At 39.9% G+C, this 19717-nt stretch overlaps 1 protein-coding gene and 1 pseudogene across 3 annotated transcripts; both read right to left on the bottom strand.

Moving 5' to 3' along the window:
* Positions 1-460: 460 nt before the first annotated feature.
* On the bottom strand, positions 461-13804 carry Znf322 (zinc finger protein 322). 3 transcript variants are annotated; one of them, XM_028776235.1, is made up of 5 exons: positions 13739-13804; positions 12747-12831; positions 7984-8057; positions 7642-7841; positions 461-2851 (listed from the first exon to the last, which is right to left on the bottom strand). In XM_028776235.1, exon 5 carries the CDS (start codon positions 2674-2676, stop codon positions 1489-1491), a length of 1188 nt encoding a protein of 395 aa, XP_028632068.1. In that variant the 5' UTR covers positions 2677-2851; positions 7642-7841; positions 7984-8057; positions 12747-12831; positions 13739-13804; the 3' UTR covers positions 461-1488. The 3 variants fall into 3 exon arrangements, with proteins under 3 accessions (XP_028632068.1, XP_028632069.1, XP_028632070.1); XM_028776236.1 differs by having other exon boundaries at positions 7774-7841; XM_028776237.1 differs by lacking the exon at positions 7642-7841.
* A 3520-nt stretch (positions 13805-17324) lies between these two features.
* LOC114628360 lies at positions 17325-19085 on the bottom strand (annotated as a pseudogene).
* Between the last annotated feature and the right edge of the window lie 632 nt (positions 19086-19717).

Genomic DNA, 19717 nt, shown 5'->3' with positions numbered 1-19717 from the left:
AACTTGTCCCCTATTCCTTCTGCTCTAAGTCAGCTGTTACAGTATCTATCACTAAAAGAGATGAAGCAAGTCACAAAAACCTGAATACTGTATCATCATCATAACCAGTATCCTAAAATTTATTTCAACTTGAAAATAAGTGAATCTATAAATATGAAATTTCAGCAACCCCAGTGATAACTCAAAAAGAAATTTTGAGGTCAATTTTAGACATCTTAGTACAATTCTGAGGGCAGATGTCAACACTAACCAAAGAATTGAATATTCTACTTTTTGCTGAGGTTGATCATACCAAACGGAAACTAAGAATTTTAACCCAAACTAAGTACTCCCTAGCTTCTTAGCAACACATCATTCCCATTCTAGCCAAGAGATTTTAAGAAACAAACAAGAAAACCAAACAGGAAGCAAAAATCAAAGCACTGCTTTCTGCCAACAATAAACCACTTATACACAAGTATAAGTATACACAAGATTATAGTTCTTTCCTTTATTGGATTTATGAAACTTTTAAAGAGAAACTAAAGCAATCATTAAGTGGTTGAGACAAAAGAAAAGCATCTTTACCTGAGTTACCCTCCAGATCCACGCTGACCTGCCCCAGCTCCTCCAGAAAAGCTTTTGGGTTGCTAAGACATTATTTCCATACAACTCTAGTTTTTTCATTTTTTTTTTTCGGACAATGTGGTTCAACTATGAGAACAGCTCTTTGCATACACAGTATATATACAGATTCTCACACAATTAGATCTCTTACTGGAACAACTCCACAGAACTCGTCCTCTGGGGCCTGACTCGACAAGAGCTTCTTTCTAGCTCCTCAGACACAATGCATTTATGGGTTTTCACTAATGTGAGTTCCCTGGTGTGCCCCAAGAGTTGAAAATTAATAAGCTTTCTTCATTCAGACACTTATTGTTCCTCTGATTTTTGTCTAGGAGGATGCAAACCCAAGTATGACTCTCCAACGTGTTTTTGCCACATTAAAATACCCATTTACCCCAGTACCACTTCTCTGAGGGGTAAGAAAGTCAGAGTTCTATTAGAAGCTTTCTCCTGTAATGTCTGGGGCTTCTTCTCAGGTGAACTTTCCAATAAGGCGTACATACTGTGTGACGTACTGCCAATACAAAACATTTATTTATATGGTCGTTCTCTGGTGTGAATTGTCTTGTAAAAATTAGAGGACTTAACACTGCTGGAGACCTCTCATACTACTTTGTGAGGCTTCCTACCTGTATGAATCTTGAGGAAGGTTTTCCAAAACCCAGAGCATTTGTGGAGTTCTGCACAAGTGTGGCTAATAAACATAACCTGGCAAGGCCACTCTCTGCGTTAAAGCTTTTCTTACAGTCCAAAGACTATAGACTCTTTCTCTGGACTCCAAGGAAGTCTGAGATCTAAAGGAAATCTTGAAATTTACCTAGGAGTCTTTCTTTTATTGAATTCTGATATGTAAATATATTTTTAAGGTTATGTGACTTCTTGTCAAGACATCCGTGAGGTTTCCGATGCTCGAGAGCTGAGATCAAGCCCTTTTTCACTCATATCACAGATGTAGTCGTCATCAATGTGCACTGTCTGATGTTGAAGAAGGGCTGAGCTATGATGAAAGCTTTTATCACATACACTATATTTATAATGGAGTTCCTCTGTTTGAGTCCTCATTTTCTGCTGGGCAACGAAGTCCATACCTAGGAGGAAGTCACTCTCACACATAGCCCATTGATGTGGTTTTTCTTCCATATGAATTCTCTGATGTACAATAAAGTCTGAGCTACAGTTGAAACTTTTCTCATACTCAAGGCATTTGAAAGTATGAGTGTGAGTTGCCTGGTGCCTAATTAGGTTGGCACTGCGAGTAAAACTTCTCATACACTCCAAGCATTTATATGGTTTCTCACCTGTATGGACTCTCTGGTGTACAATAAGGTCTGATTTCTGGCCAAAGCACTTCTCACAGGCACCACACTTATACGGCTTCTCCCCAGTATGAACTCTTTTATGCACAATGAAGGCAGACCGGTGTCGGTAACTTTTCTCACATTTATTGCATTTGTAGGGCCTTTCACCAGTATGAGTCCTTTGGTGGCTAATAAGATCTGATTTTCCACTAAAAGCTTTTTCACATTCCAGACACTTAAACGGTTTCTCACCTGTGTGAGTTCTTCGGTGCCTTATGAGATTTGTACTTCGACTGAAGCATTTATCACACTCATTACACAGATAAGGTTTCTCACCTGTATGGCTTCGTTGGTGGACAAGCAGATCAGAGCTCTGACCAAAATTCTTGCCACAGATGTCACAGGTATAAAACTTTTTACCTGCATGTGTTCTCTGGTGTCCTGAAAGGGCTAAGTGGTGCCAAAAGCTCTTCTCACATTTGCTACACTTATAAGGTTTCTCATAATTATGGATCCTCTGGTGGGAAATAAGATCTGAACTTTGGATGAAGGTTTTCTCACACATATCACATCTATAAGGTTTCTCCCCAGAGTATGTTCTCTCACACATTCGTGCTAAGTTTTGTTCACGTTCAAGGCACTGATATGTTTGATTATCTATTTGAGTAATCTCATGCACATGAATATAAATCTTTTTCCCCTTCTGAGGGCATACATGGTATATCTTCCTTTTTTGAGTTCTCTGGTTACATTTCTCTTCTGAAGTGTACATCTTCTATGGTTCCCTCCTAAGTGGTTTTCCATCAGTCTTCTTGATCCCTGTTTTCACAGTCATTTTTCTGTTAACTTCAAAAATGTATCTATTTTAAGCCTTTCATTCATTAGCAGTTTGTGTTTAAAAATTTCCAGCATCATATATATTACTTTCTTACTTGGTACCTCCAAACCTATGAGACAAAGAAGAAATATTATTTATATTTCTATCACTAAAAAGTCTCAACGCCAAAATCACTGTGGTAAAAACTGAGAGAAACTGGGGCTGGTGAAATGGCTACTAAACCTGATGACAGGAGTCCTATTCCCACAACCTGTCTACATGATACAAGTTGAGAACTGAATGTCCTCCAATATCCACACTGGTGTCATGCAGCACCTACCTACCCCTAGACACACGAAACAAATGCAAAGAAAGGAAGGGAGAGAACTAGAAAAGAGAGGGGGAGGATAAACTGTAAATTTTACATGGAACCCTTATCCAGAGTACCTGGGAACAGAATTTTTTGGATCTAAGATTTTTAAATATCTACATATACATAAAGATTTGCTCTGGGGATGGGATGCATGTCTAAACAAAACACTCATTCAGGTTTCATACTCATCTTAAACACAGAACCTGAAGACAAATTCATAAAGGTTTTTTTGTTTTGTTTTGTTTTTAATGTAAATTGGTGCTTTTGCTTGCCTATGTCTGTGTGAGGGTGTCAGATGCCCTGGAACTGGAGTTACAGACAATTGTAAACTGTCATGTGGGTGCTAGGAATTGAACCTGGGTTCTCTGGAAGAGTAGACAGTGCTCTTAAACCCCAAGCCATCTCTCCAGGCCCTTATAAAGTATTTTTAAATTAAAACCAAATTCTTGTTATTGTGCCTGTACGACAGTGCATGACTGGAGTCAGAGGACAACTCTGAGGAGTTTGTTCTTTTCTTCCACCTTCATGTGCACCCTAAGGCTCAAATTCCATGGCAAGCATTTTTACACACTGAACCATCTGACCAGCAGCCCTCATATATTTTTAATAATTTTGTGACTAAAACAAAGTTTGTTATTTGAAATTTTCATAGCATTAAATTTTCATAGTTTGGCACTTAAAATATTTCAAATTTAGGAGTACTTCATATTTTACTTTAGATTGCGGTATGCTCAATCTATGGTTTTCTTTTCGGCTATTACAAACATGACAAACATCAAACATGATAAACTACCAATAGGAACTCAATTCTTTTATGAACTGAATTGAAAACCAATTTGAAAACCAGGGCTCTGAGCCAGCACAATGGCTCAGTGAGAAGCAGCAAGCCCATTGGCCTGACCTTGATCCCCTGGGCTTACATGGGGAAAGAAGAAAACTGATCCCCACAGGTTTCCTTCTGACCTCCAAGTGTATACATTTGCACACATAAGTAAATAAACAAAAGGCTACCCTGGGCTGTTCTTTTCGATTCCTTTAGCTGGGAAGTCAGGACATGTCTGATAACCAGTGTACCTGTTTAGGACGTGAACAAACTGAAGATGAGCATCCTCACAGTCCTTCACACTTACTGTCTTGTGTAACGTTTTTCATAAAGCATCATTGACTTATTTAGTGATGTAAATATAGCTTTTCACTTTATTTTACTAAGAGAATCAAAGTGAACAGCAGATGAGATTGCATACCCATCAGTGTAAAGCCAAACAGCACCCCTCTCTGTCACTGCCAGCACCTAGCAAACTGCCTGCAGGTGTGCCGAAGCAGAGCTCGCTTCCTACTCTCACCGAGGATGCCAAGCTGCTGCTGGTCAATCCACAAACTTTCATCTGTGTTTGGGACTCCATCTGTTTTCACAACTGCATCCTGACAGCTGTTCTGCCATCACTCTCTGCATCATCGATTTATTCCTTTCTACAGAATCATTCTAATTAGTAAAGAGGCTATCCTCTCTTCTTAAAAAAACAAAACCAACAAGCAAGTTCTCTCAACCACCTTAGCCTCAAACTACTCTTCCTGTTTTGTTCTCCTTTATATTAGAACTCACCAAAAGAAAAACTATCTGTTAACTGTCTCTGGTTCTTGTCTTCTAGAGTTTCTGGAACATACATATTCCAATTAAGACATTCACCCTTAACTTATACCCTGATTCCTTTAGAAACCTACAAACATCAAGGACACCTGACCCCTAGTTCTCATCTTGAGTCATTACTGTTCCCCTACTCTGGTCACCCTGGTCTTGGCCATGGTTCAAGCAAGCAGAACTATTTCCATTTCAGGGTCTCCGTGTCCTTCATCTCTCCCTCCCTCCTTTGCCTAAGGACTTCTGCTCTAGACTATCTTCAAAGCTTCTCTCTTACTTCATGTAAATCTTTGCTCAACTGTTATACATTCTCATTGGGGCCTTTTCTGACCACCTTAATCACCACCCCAACTCATAGAACACCCTTTTCATCTTTCTATTTAATTTTTTTTCTCTGCTGAATATGAGCCTAATAGACAAGAATCCCCACACACATTTCCATTACTATTATTCAATTTGTTTACTGTTGTTTAACACCTAGGACAATACCTGGCACATGTGAACTTCTCAAATTTACAACAGATCTTATTTGGTGTCTATAGACTCCTGTATAACCTATAAATTATTTGTTGCTCACTTTAAGTCTATTTTTCTAGGAAGTGTGTTCACAATTTATCATAAAAGCTAAATATTCAAGAAACAGATATTGGCCTAGAGCCTACAGATAAAACTGTAAATGAAAAAATATCAAAATTCACAAAAAAAAAGGCATGTTAGCAAATGGAAAAAGCTCACCAAATATAGCACACTAAAAAATAAAAATGGAGCAGAACTTCGAGAAAACACTGCAAAAGGATCTCAGGGGCACATTAGGGTCATGTTTACCTCTGCTAATGAGATAGTAGATGACTTCTTATTTCATCAATTTACTAACTCCAGTTTTCTAGTTTTTATTCAGAAATTTTTATTATTTCTTTATGAAAAGCATAGACATTGCTCTTGCTTATTACAGTGAGTGATAAATTTAATCAATAGAAAAAAATACCTATAAACAAATGCCAGTGTTCTCAAAGTCACTTGGAAAAGCTTTAAAATTTAGCTTTGAAGGACATGAGAGCTGAACACACGGCAAATGGATATGTAGCTTTGTGCTGCAGATGGACAGAGTGAGACACCAATGTGCTAGAAGGCTCGCAAGTATAAGGAGGGGCAAATAGTCCTTGAGAAATGTGAGCTAAATAGCATAGACATAGTTGTGCTAAACAGTGATTGTGTCCAGATTTTCAACATTCTGCATGGTAGTTGCCATCATTCAGATGTCTCCTGGCATCACAGAGAAACTCCTCATACTCTAAGCCCCTTTTCTCTGTTCATCTGATAGTATCCTAGAAGTGCAAAAACACATCAAGTGAATCCTTGTTAGACAATAAAATACCCACCCTCATCACGTAAGCAAATACTTCTCTATGTTTTTCTAACCAAGATAGTGAATCAAAGTTCACTTTGTCTATTCATGCTTGGAGGATGTCAGAGTGCTAATGGACTGCCCGGTGGAAGGAATCCACATCATACACTCATTTGCTTGTCTGTTCACCCAAGGCCTTTTAGGAAAGTTATCAGAAAAATCTTTAACAACATCTTGAGCAAAGAGCATGCTTTGTCCCTGTCACAGTCAATCCTCTAATCCTAAAACATCAGAGAATATTATTCCTACTTTCTTATATGAGGCTGAGTTTAGAAAAACAAGAGCCTAGAACCTATCTAGAATCTAATCTTGCCTTACAGTCAAAGCAATCAAGCAAAGGCCTTCTTTACAGTGACAGAAAGCTCTCAACTAACCCAAAAATTTGAAAGATCACCCTGCATTTGTTTTATACCTCACAATCAAGGTGCCAAGAATTTGTTGACTTCATTTAAAAATTCATAAATCCATATCTTTTTCGTCCATTTCTGCTGCTACCAATCTGGTTCAAACCACTCTTACTTCTGTGGGTTATTATAATTACTTCTTAGGGAATTCTTCTCTGTTATAGGCCTAACTGCACACCATTCCTAATCCCTACCATCTCAAAATGTGATATATTTAGTCATATGATCTTTTAAAGAATGACTGAGGCCATATGAATGGCTCCGATTCGACTGGACTAATGTTCCTCTAACTAGAGATTAGGATACTCAGAGCTGGCCAAGAAGCACATCCAGACTGAGACTCTGAGGACAGTGAGAAAGCAGCTGGTGTAAGGCAAGGCGACTTCCAGACAAACTGATACTGGATTTCTAGTCTTCAGAGTGTGAAAAAAAAAAGAGCAAAATTTGGTTGTCTGAAACACTCAGATGATAGTATGTCTTTTATAGTAGTTCTAACAAGCTAACAAGCTATCTGTGTATTGTTACCCTCTCTACACTCTCTACTCTGCAGCCAGTCTAATCCTGTTAAAACAGAAAGCTAGATTACAGACTTCTGTTCTTTCAATATTTTTTTCTTCCATTCAAATCTTTACAATAGCCCAAGAGCCCCAACTGGAGCTGCCATGCCATTCTCTGCCACCACCTGACTTCTTCCTCAGTCTTCTTACAGGGTATGATCAGGCCATAATGGCTTCCCAAATTGTTTCTCTTCTACACATTCTCTACTTGGGATTTGTGCCCTTTACTTCTTCTGACTTTGGTATACTTGCTTCAGGTATGACCATGGCTCTCTCAATACCCCAATAACTGTATTTTCAGTTATCACTTCTTAATCAAACTGTTTCTGGCCACTCTATCTAATATTGTGAATCTCTAATGACAAAGCTATATATCACTTTTCCTGCCTTATCATTTCCCAGAGCACTTATCACACTCTAATACACTCTATAATTCACTTATTAGCTTACTGTATACTGTTAAGTATAGGAAAGACGCTTTTAGTGTGCTTTCCCCAGTAGAGTAGTTCTAAGTATATAGACAGTGTTTAAGAAGAACTTACTGTCATAAATGGATTTTCAAAGGAATTCTGTTTCCCTGAGCTAGAGATGGCTCAGCAGTTAACACTGGCAGCTCTTCCCGAGTCCCAAGTTTGATTCCCAGCAATCATATGACAGCTCACAACCTTTTGTACCTCCAGTTCCAGGGCATCAACACTCTCTTCTGGCTTCCATGGGCAATGGGCCTACATGATGCGCAGACCTTCATGCAAGCAAAACACCAAAAACATAATATAATAATTAAAAATAGAATTAAAAAAATCTATTTTCCCGCATACTCTGGTGAGGTACAGACTGAAAAGAAGAAGGTCAATTTTATAAGACTGAAGAAAAATGTAGCTTACCGGTAATGTAGACAGATGAAAAGCAGCATTTACTTTATGGTCTTGAGAAAATGGAAATTAAAAAAAACAGCATTCTGTAAAACACAAGTACAAAAAAAAAAAGTTTACACTAGATCATTTACACGTAATGAACTTAGCAGTGAATAAATATTTCCCTTGAAAACACCAGTCGAGGGTGCAGAAATAGCTCAGCGATTACGGGCATCTGCTGCTTTTCCAGAAGACCCAGGTTGAGTTCCTACCACTCACATGGTGTCTCACAACCATCTGAACTTTAGTTCAAAAGTAAAGTACCCAATACTCTTGTGCAGAGGCCCCAGACATGCACATGCTGCACAAACACATCTGCAGGCAAAACACTCATATACATGAAGTGAAATTTCAAAAGAACCTTTAAAAACAAAAAAAAAAGCAAACAAATTTTCTTTGGAATCTCATTGATTCAACTCTAGAAAGGATAACCATTACGTGTATAAGTACTGGAAGAAAGACAGTTAAAAGAATTAAATAATTAAATAAACATAAACGTCTTAGATCAAATACTGAGAAGTAAGTTGAAGAAAATAATGAACATAAACTTGGAAAGCAGTGATCTAGAGAATAGAACAAAGTACTTTTAAAAAATATTTTTATTTTATGTGTGTGAATGTTTTGTTCACCTTTATGCTTGCATGTATGTATGTGCAACAGTACATGCCTGGTCAAAGAGGGCAGAGAAGAATCCCCTGGAACCGTAAGCCACCATATAGGTTATTGGAATAGAACTCAAGTCTTCTACAAGAGCAACAAGTGCTCTAAACTACTGGGTTATCTCTCTAGCTCTTATAAATTTAGTTATAAATCAAAATACTGGTACTTTTCCTGGCCTTGGGGCAGAGGCTTTTAATCCCAGCTACTTGGGAGAACAAGTTTCCCAACTGAGGAGTCCTGTTTTAAAAGGATTCTAGGTTGTATCAGACATAAAACTAGCCAACAAAACACCCAAAATAATTTTTTCTTTCTCTCTATGTCTCTGTATGTTACATGTGTGCAGGTGCATGAGGAGTCCAGAAGAGGGTCCCCCTATACTGAACTATAGGCAGTGGTGAGCCACCTGACAAGAATGCTTGAAACTGCACTCAGGTCCTCTTGGAAGAGCAGGAAGCACTTTTAACTGCTGAGCCATCTCTCCAGTCCAAACTGTAAAGTTGTTTTGTTGGTTCCCCTCCTCCTTTGGTTTGTTTGTTTATGATTTACTTATATTTTACGTGTATGAGTTCTTCTTCCCTGCACAGATGTATATTCACTATCTTCTTACTTTTCTATTGCTGGGAAAAGATATCAAGGCAGTTAGTCAGTATTTAATTTGAGTTTATGATTTTAGAGTGTTAGATTCTATGATGGTGGAACAAAGGCATGATGTCAGGCATATCTGAAAGCTTACATCATGATCTGTAAGTAGAAGGCAGAAAAGAGCTAAGTAAGAATGACATATTTTGAAGCTTCAATGCTTAGTCTTAGTGACACACCTCTAGTACCATGACGGGTAATCCTTTCCAAACAGTTCGGGGGGTGGGGTGGGGGGGGAGGCACACAAGTATTGAAATATGAACCTGTGGGGGCCATTGTCATTCAAACCATGCACCACACCATGTACATGCACCATACATGTGCAATGCCCAAAGAGACCAGAATGAATGTATCAAATCCTCAGAAATTGGAGTTACAGTCTATTGTTAGCTTAAGTGGGTACTGGGACCTGAACCTGGGTCCTTTGAAAATGTTCTTAACAACTGAGCTGTCTCTCCAACTCCAATTGTAAATTTTTAAAATATTTTTTGTTTTGGTTTTTCAAGACACAGTTTCTCAATGTAACCCTGGCTGTCCTGGAATTCTCTCTGTAAACCAAGCTGGCCTCAAACACACCTGACTTTGTCTTCCAAATGCTGGGATTAAAGGCAGTGTGTGCTGCCACTCCCTTAGCATTCAACTGTAAAAATTTTAAAATACAAGCAAATGCTATATTTTGTGTAAGAAATCAGAAATTTAAAAAACTATATTTAAAACTATATTTTAAAAATACTAAAAAAAATGTACTTATTGACTTGGTCAAAAATAAATTAGGAAAAAATAAGAAACTAATGTACTTGATCATCACAACATAGGTGAAACTGGGATCAAAACCTAGGAAGACAGAACTGATGTTAATCGAAGGACGACATACCATATTTCTCTAACATATTTCTGCATACGTATATATTTAACAGAAATACATGGGTGGCCTGGGATAGGGCTCTGTAGTGCAGCACGTGTAGGGCCCTAGGCCCTTATCACTAGCAGTGCCAAGGAGGCAGGAGGTAGGAGACCTGTAAAACGACACAAGAAAGCAAATGACAGCTGAGTGTGGGGGCCCACATCTGTAATCCCAGAACTTGGGAGGATAAGGAGAACAACTGGTGAATATTTAAGGCTAGCCGTGGCTATAAAATTCCAAGCCTGTTTGGCCTACAAACTGAGACCCTGTTTCAAAACAAACCAAAAGACAGTTTGTTTCAAACAAAACATGATCACTCAAAAGAAGGAAAGAAATAACTCTTACATAGTATGAAACTATATAAACTCAAGCTAAAGACAACATTTTTTTTTTAATTTTCTTTTACTTTTTTTTGAGAAATTGGCTCATTATATAGCTCAGGCAGGTCTTGAATTCTGATCTGCTTGCCTCAAACTCCCACCCCTAGTACTGAGATCAGAGGCACACACAGCCTCCCAAACTGTATATATACAATTACTGAACCCTATTTATGGGGCTTTTCCTCATAGTACATACTAGTTAGTATGCATACCAGAGTTGGATAATGGAACATAGATTCCCCAGTTACAGAAGGAAATTACAAATAGAAAAGAACAAGATTAGAAAAAACTCTGTATTGTGGTTAACTAGAATTAAAGGGCAGTATCAGCATGAGGTCACAGTTTGTACTGTATACAGAAGCTGTATAGTGTACACATGAAAAAGGGCTTTTATCCTAGTAATGTCTGCTCTCAAGTACAGCAATAATGTATGTATTAAATACTAAGACTCCAGGTTCTAGATACCATTCATCACTGAATGGAATCAAGAGACATTGTAGATAACAGGGCTTGCAAACCTACAATAGGTATCTTTGTTGAGCTAAAACACAGAAATGCTCAAACAAAAATACAGTATGTTGGTTTGTTACTGTCTCAGGTGACAAGCATTGAACTCAAGAGCTACACACACTTCATACTCTACCACTGAGCTATATGCCCTATCCTTTGTACACTTTGAGAAAGGTTTTTCCCTAGGTTGCCCAAGCTAGCTAGTTTTGTAACTTCTAATCCTCCTGCCTCAGCTCTTTAACTGAGTTTGCTCATAGTTTGGGAAATGGATCAGATTATCTTATTAAACTACCAGCCCAAAGCATCACAATTGCTCTCAATAGCCAAGAAACTATGGTGCACAAGAAAAACAAACAGAAAACCAATTTTAAACCAGGAAAAACAATTTTCATATGGAAATAAAATATGATCTGGCTGTCAATCTTCAAAACAGAATGACACTTCCCAAGTATAAAAATTCTGTTTAACACATTTACAATAAAATCCAAGGTTTTTACTGCCTTCCATACTATGGAATTTCTGCCATTTTCATCTTCACAGGCACCTCAAAAAATTTTGTTTCTTCTGCCTAAAATTTTGTTTCTTCTGTCCCTCCATGTAGCTTTCTCCATTATCCAATTTAAGCAGCTGCCTGAAACATATTACCTGAAAAAGCAGCACACCTTGACTACCTTCCCTAAAAGACTTTATGTCCCTTCACACCACCTTACTTCTCAGCATGACTATCCAACTTTCTGACATGTACTTTATGTACGTTCCCTTGTTCGTCTCTCCTACTACAGGATAACATCTACTATGGTTAGGATTTTGTCTTTTGGTTACTGCAATATCTGTAACATTTAGAATATATCTGTTAAACGATTAAAAAAAAAAACACCAAGTAAACAAGTCTCAGACTGAAAAAAGAATATCATTAATCCCTGGGTCTCCAATGTGCATCCAGCACACACGAGCACATCCTCCAAATCCCTACTCCAGGTTACTGTCTCTTAAACACTTCCTTTACCCCTCCTAGGAAGGGAGGACTTCTGTTTTTTCATGAGCAACATCAGACTGCATTTCATAAGCAAAGGGCAGACAAAAGTTCAAATAGACAGGCTGAGCAACAGAACTTCAGAGCACAAGAATCTTCTCGGTTAAAGGATATATGGGATGATCAAACAGTAAATATTTAAAGGTATTGTCTTAAAAGCCATACTTGCTGTACAGCCTCAGATCAGGGATTGCCTCAATTTTCATTGATTACATGGATTATGGACATTTAATCCTCCCAAGAACACTGTAAAATCAGATATTACCACCATCTTACTGATAGAAAACCTGTTGCTATGGCAATTACCTAATTACCCAAGAACTCACAGATAAGTAACAGAGCCAGGGTTTAAATATCCATCCTAGAGCGTGCCTGAGCACTGAGTACACTCCCTTCTTTGTATGGCAAAAGAGGGACAATCATTGCAAACCTACTGTGAATATACATGCTTGTTAGAAAAGTAAGTGTACTGAAGGGTTATCAAAGGGCCACTATGCTAACCACCAGAAAGACCCATTTCCTTTTCCCAAGTATGCTTTACCTTCTTTCTTGTCCCATCCCTACTCCAAAATTCACATTCATATAGAAAGAGATATATGCCACTTACCTCAACAAGAACCCAACGACTTATTCTTTTGGATCCACAAGGTCTCTAATCCAGAACTACTCATAATATTTAATTCTTCCCTTTGCTGAAGAAAAAGAAACATGTTGAACATGACTGCAAACTTATTTTTTTTTAACAGCAGGCCAATTAAATAATGTCCCATGAACTCTCCAATCCAAACATCATCCTTCAGTAAAATTTTGCTCAGTTTCTTTCTGATACTAAATAACAAGAATTCTGCTAGCTGAAAGATTTTTAAGTTCAGAACAAAGCCCTAGGCCTTGTTTTTCTCCTGCTACTTGTTTTTGTATCACTTAATTTTTTGCTGTTAAGATGGGGAGAATCTCATGTAGCTTAGGCTGGCTTCAAACTCGCTAGGCAGCTAAGGTTAGCTGAGTTCCCTATCCTCCTTCCTCTGCCTCCCAAACTCTCAGGTGACTGATAGCGCATAATTATTTCAACTTCTGAGATCAAGGATTCATTCCTCGAACACTAAAATCTGCAGGAATACGATATATGAATGCAAAGTTACATAGGACCAAGGCTGCTAAAAATAAATGATTATGGAATGCTTTAAGCAAACAGATTCTGCAGATTCCGGGGCAACTCAACTAATCTCCGCCCTTAAGGCTGGGGGAGGGTCTTCTCAGCGCCCATGGTTCTCTAGACATTCAGGAAGGCTACAGACTGCATTCGAGCCTGGCTCCATTACTACCTCCAGGACAGTCTTACAGGTTCTCCTCCCAACTTTTCTTTGACGACGACAACAAGGGCGCCGCGCCCGGCCTGGACCCTCTCACCACCAAGGACCGCGAGGACCCGCTGCACGCTTACTCCGCCGCCCGGGGCGGCACTTCCGGTGACTGGACCCTCAAGCCGGAGCTTCCGGGGCCGCGCACTTCGCGGCGGCCGGTTCAGTCCCACCGTCTCTTAGGGAAGAAGGGTGGGGCTGAGATGCCGAATGGTCAGCAAGACAGCCGCAGGATACTAACCTGGAGAAGCCGTGCACCCACGCCACAAGGCCAACGCAAGCCGCTCTCACCAGCTGGGACCGGGAGGCGTAGCCACGCCCCGATCACGTAACCACCCCTCATAGGGCTTCACCGGGGTTCCGGGCCAATAGGCACCGAACCTCCGGAAATGGGCGGGGCCTAAACGCGCCTGCGCCCTGGCTCTTTCGGGTCGGCAAACTACGTTTTCAGCTTCTGGAATTTGGGACTCCGGAGCAGGCGTACGCTCTGGTACCCACTGAATTGAAACCGTACCCTGTGCCCGGTCGTCTGCTGGGTAAAAGAAAAGAACTAGAGCCAGTGGGAAAGTTAGGGCAGGATTTCACACAGTTCTGACTATGCTGAGCGGGGCTACTTATGGTGACCAGGACTCCTTACTTATTCACATCTTGTGACCTTTAAAAATATCTGAACCTCATGTTAGTGGTTGAACCTCTTTACTCATTCCTCTCCCCAGTGTGACCATATTGAGTAAATCATTTTCACTGCTTTTTTCTTGCTTGTCTTTTTGACATATTGAAGATAGATAGCTGAGCCTAGCTTGTTAGAGCTACCAAGGTCCATGCATAGACTCTTAACAGCTAATGTAAACAGGGAGATTAACTTGCCAACTTACACATGTAATAACGGGAAGCTGATTTGAATTAAATGATACCAGAGTCAATTATTGGAACTGCCATAGTTATGGCTACCTCAGAGTATTGTGGGGGAGTACTGGAGTGGACATTAAGAAAGTATGATAAATGCTGAGCCTCTTTAGTCAATTACCATAAAAATATTGGCCCAAGTAGAGTGCATTCAGTCTCTGAACGTTTATTCCTACTCTCTAGTTCAGGTATGTGTGTGTCTCTCTCTTCTTCTTATGGATCAAATGTAAGCTCTCAGCTACTGCCTTGGTACCATGCCTGCCCGCCTGCCACCATGCTTCCCACCATGATGATCACAGAGCAACATTTTGAAACTGTAAGCAACTCCCTAAATTGCCTTGGTAATGGTGTTTCCTCATAGCAATAGAACAGTAACCAGGATCACTGTAAATGTAGATTTGAGGATGTTTTGCTATGTGCCTGTTGTGTCTTCCTATTTACTACGTGTACTCATTCAAAACCAGGAGCCCACCTAGCTTGGTTCATTCTCTGAACTGTAAAAATGGTAAAACAAAGGGCAAGGAGACCAGGCCACAACAAGGAGCCACAGGACAGGAAGGAAATAGCCCAGCAGCTCCTTTCAGTTCCTACCCTGGTCTCAAGGAGAAAACAAAATAATATAAAAAGGACATAAAGATAAAAAACGGGAATGTAAGGTTTCTTGGGGACTGACACAACCATGCCACTCCTAAGTTACATACTTGGAAATGATATTAGAAAAATGACGTCTAGCCGGGCAGTGGTGGCACACACCTTTAATCCCAGCACTTGGGAGGCAGAGGCAGACGGATTTCTGAGATCAAGGCCAGCCTGGTCTACAGAGTGAGTTCCAGGACAGCCAGGACTACACAGAGAAACCCTGTCTCGAAAAACCAAAAAAAAAAAAAGAAAAATCTGTTAATAACATGTTCATGCAAATTTCTTTCTACAATAAGGACAAATGCACTTATAGAATACAGAATATATAGGTGCACACATTACCTATCCATCCTGTCCCCTATTAAATTAATCCCTTTTTTAAAAAAGTCAAAATATTATGTTGTTCTTTCTCTCTTGTAATTGTTTTTTTTTTTCAGTTGAATCAATGATATAGGTTCTGAGAACTACACTAGGGTCCTTTGCAAGATCATTAAGTGCTTTTTGAAAAATATTTATTTATCTTATATATATGAGTACACCATAGCTGTCTTCAGACACCAGAAAAGGGCATCAGATCCCATTACAGATGGTTATGAGCCACCATGTAGATGCTGGGAATTGAACTCAGGATCTCTGAAAGAGCAACCAGTGATCTTAACCTCTCCAGGCTCCAGAAAGTGCTCTTAACCACTGAACTATCTCTCCAATCCCCAAATTATAAATCAAGAAAAGTTTTGGGTATGGTAGTGCACATCTCTAACACCAACAATTGGGAGGCAGTGGCAGGAAGATTACAATTAAATGGCCAGCCTGGATTATACAGTGAGATCTTGTCTCAAAAGGAAAATAGAAATGACAAAAGTTGCATTAAGTATAAAAGATCACACTACAACCTTATTGAGGGAAATGATTCTAATTTATCAAGTACCAGTGCATAGTAAAATAGGTGGAGGAAATAAAAACAGGTAAAGAATACCAACATGCAGGCTTTTTCTCCAGCACTATCAGTGGTAAAAATCATTTACTTACTTACCTTCTTACCTATTGATTCTTTGAAAATAGGTTTCACTCTGTAGCCAAGGCTTACCTCAAACCCAATCCTGCTGTGTCCACCAGTGCTAAAATTACTAGCACTGTAAAATTATTCCTGTTTAATCCCAGGAGTCAGGACAGAGGAAGGGGAATTTCTGTGAGTGCAAGGCAAGTATTCTCTTCACAGCAAGCTACAGATTGAGCAGGACTACATAGAGAAGCACACACACACACACAGAGAAAGAGAGAGAGAGAGAGAGAGAGAGAGAGATTAAGAAGGATAGTCTCCTTCAGTGCTATTAACCACTATTTGCACACAGAAACACATCCTTCATAAATTCTAGTGGATGACTGTTGATGTGACCTTCATGACCATATGTTTCATAGTAGTTTTTACTAACTCACAGTAAACTGTTTTATAAGTGTAAAGAATAAGTCTAAAAATGTGCCCTTGAGCTACTTAATGAGTTGTGCATATTTGTATGGAAGATGGTTCAATACTGTATGACTCAGAGGTAGGCTTTGAAGCTGCCAAATTAGTACAGAGAAAATTAAAAGTAGTGTCCCATGAGGTGGATCTGATACAGAGAGTAACCAGTCATCATTTAAAAGGTCCCCCCCCAAAAAAAAGACATGCTTTCATGCATTATATAAGTGCATATTTTGTGTATTATATAAAAATAGACACTATGGCCTGATAGGCACAACTACTGATTGGTTAGTGCCCTTTTCCAAAACACGTTCTTCTCTTCACCCTCACACGTGCCCCTAGGCTCACACAGAAGAAATGTGAGCACATTCACATGGTAGCAGATTAGAGGTGAAAGACTTTTGTTTATTTTTCTTGTTTGGTAAAAGGCAAGGATCTTACAGAGCAGGTGACATATATAAGCAGGATAATCAGAAACAGCAAGCTCAGTATCAGGATATGACAGATGTGTGTGTGCACATGAATATGTGTGCTTGTGTGTCCCTCCAGGAAATTACATGGGAGATGAACTCAGTTTAGTTTTGTTGGACTGCTGTTTCTTCAAAAACACCCAAGAGTATAGGTTTAGCAACTACATTTTTTTTTAAAAAGAGAGAGAGAGAGAGAGAGAGAGAGAGAGAGAGAGAGAGAGGGAGAGAGAGGAATAGAATATGCTCCTATACTGCCGAGATATTTAAGATTGCTTGATTTTTCGTACCATTACTTCACTGCAAGCTTCTGGTATAATCCAATATAACAAATCAGTCTTCATTGTAACAGGTCAGGACTGGCCTTGACCCCTTTTCCCTGCCCCAGGGCCTCCTCTCTGTGAATAACCAGCTCTACCTCAGGGAGGAGCAGCCCCACCACCTCTGGGTAGAGCAGCACCCTTGCTCCTCTACCACCCCTTCCTCTAGCTCCAACTTGAAAATCTCCATAACCATAATGTGGATCTTCATATCCACCATGATATTTATGGTAATCATAACCATAATAATCTTTGTATCTATAATAATCTAGAGGATATCCATAGCCACCTCTACCTCCATGCCCTCGACCTCTTGTGGGGGGTGCATATGAGGTGGACCGAAATAGCAGTAATCATCATGCATTTGATTCTCTGCTGCTTGCCTCTGAGCTTTTCTTTCTTTCCTCTTTTGATCTAGTGGCTTTGCAAAAACAGTTTCAATATTTTCTCCCTCCAAGTTTTTTGTTTTTTTTTTTTAAAAGCTTGACAGCATCATCTCTCTCATCAAAATGAATGAAAGCATAGTCTTTTAGCTTCCTCACTGGTTCCAATTTCTCAAACTGACTAAACGACTTTTCTAAAATTTCTGTTACAGTGTTGGCCCTTTTACCTTTGCCATAACTTCAGGGTCAGGATCAGGCCATTCAACAGTTCTAACATTTCCCCAGACTTTGACTTTACCACTCATTAGCCTATGCCTTGCCTGGGCAGCTGTTTTCTTATCTTCATATTCAAGAAAGCAAAAGCCTCTCTTTTTTCTTCATCAGGTTGGTGACATAAAATGACATCTGTGAGACTCTCTGTCACTTCAATAAATTTTTCAAGAATCTATTTGGTTTTACTCTTAGGAATAGAGATCACAAAAAGCCTATTGTTGGCAACTGAGATGCAGACACCAGTGTGCTTCCCGGAACAAATTTCATGATTATTATACAGTTTAACAACCTCTTGTGTGTTGAGGGCCATCAGCCACAGTCAACCGGGTTCACCTGAAAGAGAGGCTGGGAAGGGACAGGAGGGTGGGAAGAGATGAAGCCAGGACAAAGGTTTCTGATCAAGGCACAATGCTTTAATCTTCAGCTTCTAATTTAAAGGGGATAACCCACCCCCATCCCCAGAGTTCCTTCTTGCTGCAGCCAGCTGTAGGTGAGCAGAAAACATCCTGCTGGAGGTGAGAGGAATCCATACTTAATCGCGGCCAGAGATGTCTCAAGCAAGCTCAGCAGGCAGTCTATTATTCTCAGCTCGTGTACCAGGCTACAGGCAGCCAGAAAGGCGCCAAGGCCAAAGCAAGCACTGCCTCGCCAAGGGCAGGAAATGCCTCCAGGCCATACCTCCAGAGTCCTATTGTTTGGTCTATTGTGGTAAACAAGGTCTCATCTCTTAGGCCTGCTCAAGGCTGGGGGAAGGGCACACTTGTGGTGCTTCTTTTGTACAAAAATGACAAACGCATAACCTCTGTTGAGACCAGTAAGCGGATCCATCATTAAACAAAGATCCTCTATAGGTCCAGCTTTCTCAAATAATGGAACAAGCTCATTCTCAAACAGATGTCTGGGGATCTTCCCCACAAATATCTTAGTGCCAACAGAAGGCTGCTGACCTGAATAAACAGAATCTAGAGGTGGTCGTCCATACTTCCTCTGACCTATAGTCACATCAAGCCTGTTCTTTCCAAAAGTGCCTTAATCTTTGCCTTATCTGGTCTGCTACTTTGGTCCCTTGTTTCTCTATCCACCTGTAAGTCTTTATGACTCCACATAAAAAGGCACTTTTGTTCTGAACATGAGACATCACTGTCTTTATGAAGCACTCCCAATGGGCCGTCTTGAGGTAATTATTTAAAACTGGCCTCTGGTTCATCCGACTATCTAAGCTGCAGCGGCTCTGCCTAGCCCAGTCGCCATGTTTCTTGGACTAAGGCCATGTGCGTGCTGCAGCTAGAACCGGCCCACTAGAAACACAAGCCTTGCCACCCACTAGATGCCAGCATGAGAGATGGCTCTGTCAATCTTCCACGTGCTATCTGCAAGGCAGAGCATTGCCCAGACCATTCTGCCATCCACACGGACCCAATAAGAGAATGAGACTCTAATTCTTATAGATTAATCAAAGGCTTTATATGTTTGATAATGATTAATAACGAGATGCCCATACAAAGAGAGTTGTATCCCAATTAGCTAACCTAATTATAAGTTTATAAGTTGTTCCTCGTGAGTATTCTCCATACTTGTGTGGTTCTCATCCTCCTACATCTCTGCCCTCTCTAGCTCCTCCTCTTCCTTTTTTCTCTTTCTCTCCCAACTCCTCCTCTTCCTCTCCTTACTCCTCCCACCTTAGCTCCTCCTACAGTGCCGTGTTCATTGAACTCTTTTAAAGCTTCAATAGCTTTTTAAACTTAATCACTATGTGCAACTAGCCCTGCA

Source organism: Grammomys surdaster, unplaced genomic scaffold (assembly GCF_004785775.1).
Source record: "Grammomys surdaster isolate TR1022 unplaced genomic scaffold, NIH_TR_1.0 267, whole genome shotgun sequence".
Lineage (NCBI taxonomy): Eukaryota > Metazoa > Chordata > Mammalia > Rodentia > Muridae > Grammomys > Grammomys surdaster.
The sequence above is the reverse complement of the archived record's forward strand: the minus strand, read 5'-3'. Positions and strand labels throughout refer to the sequence as shown.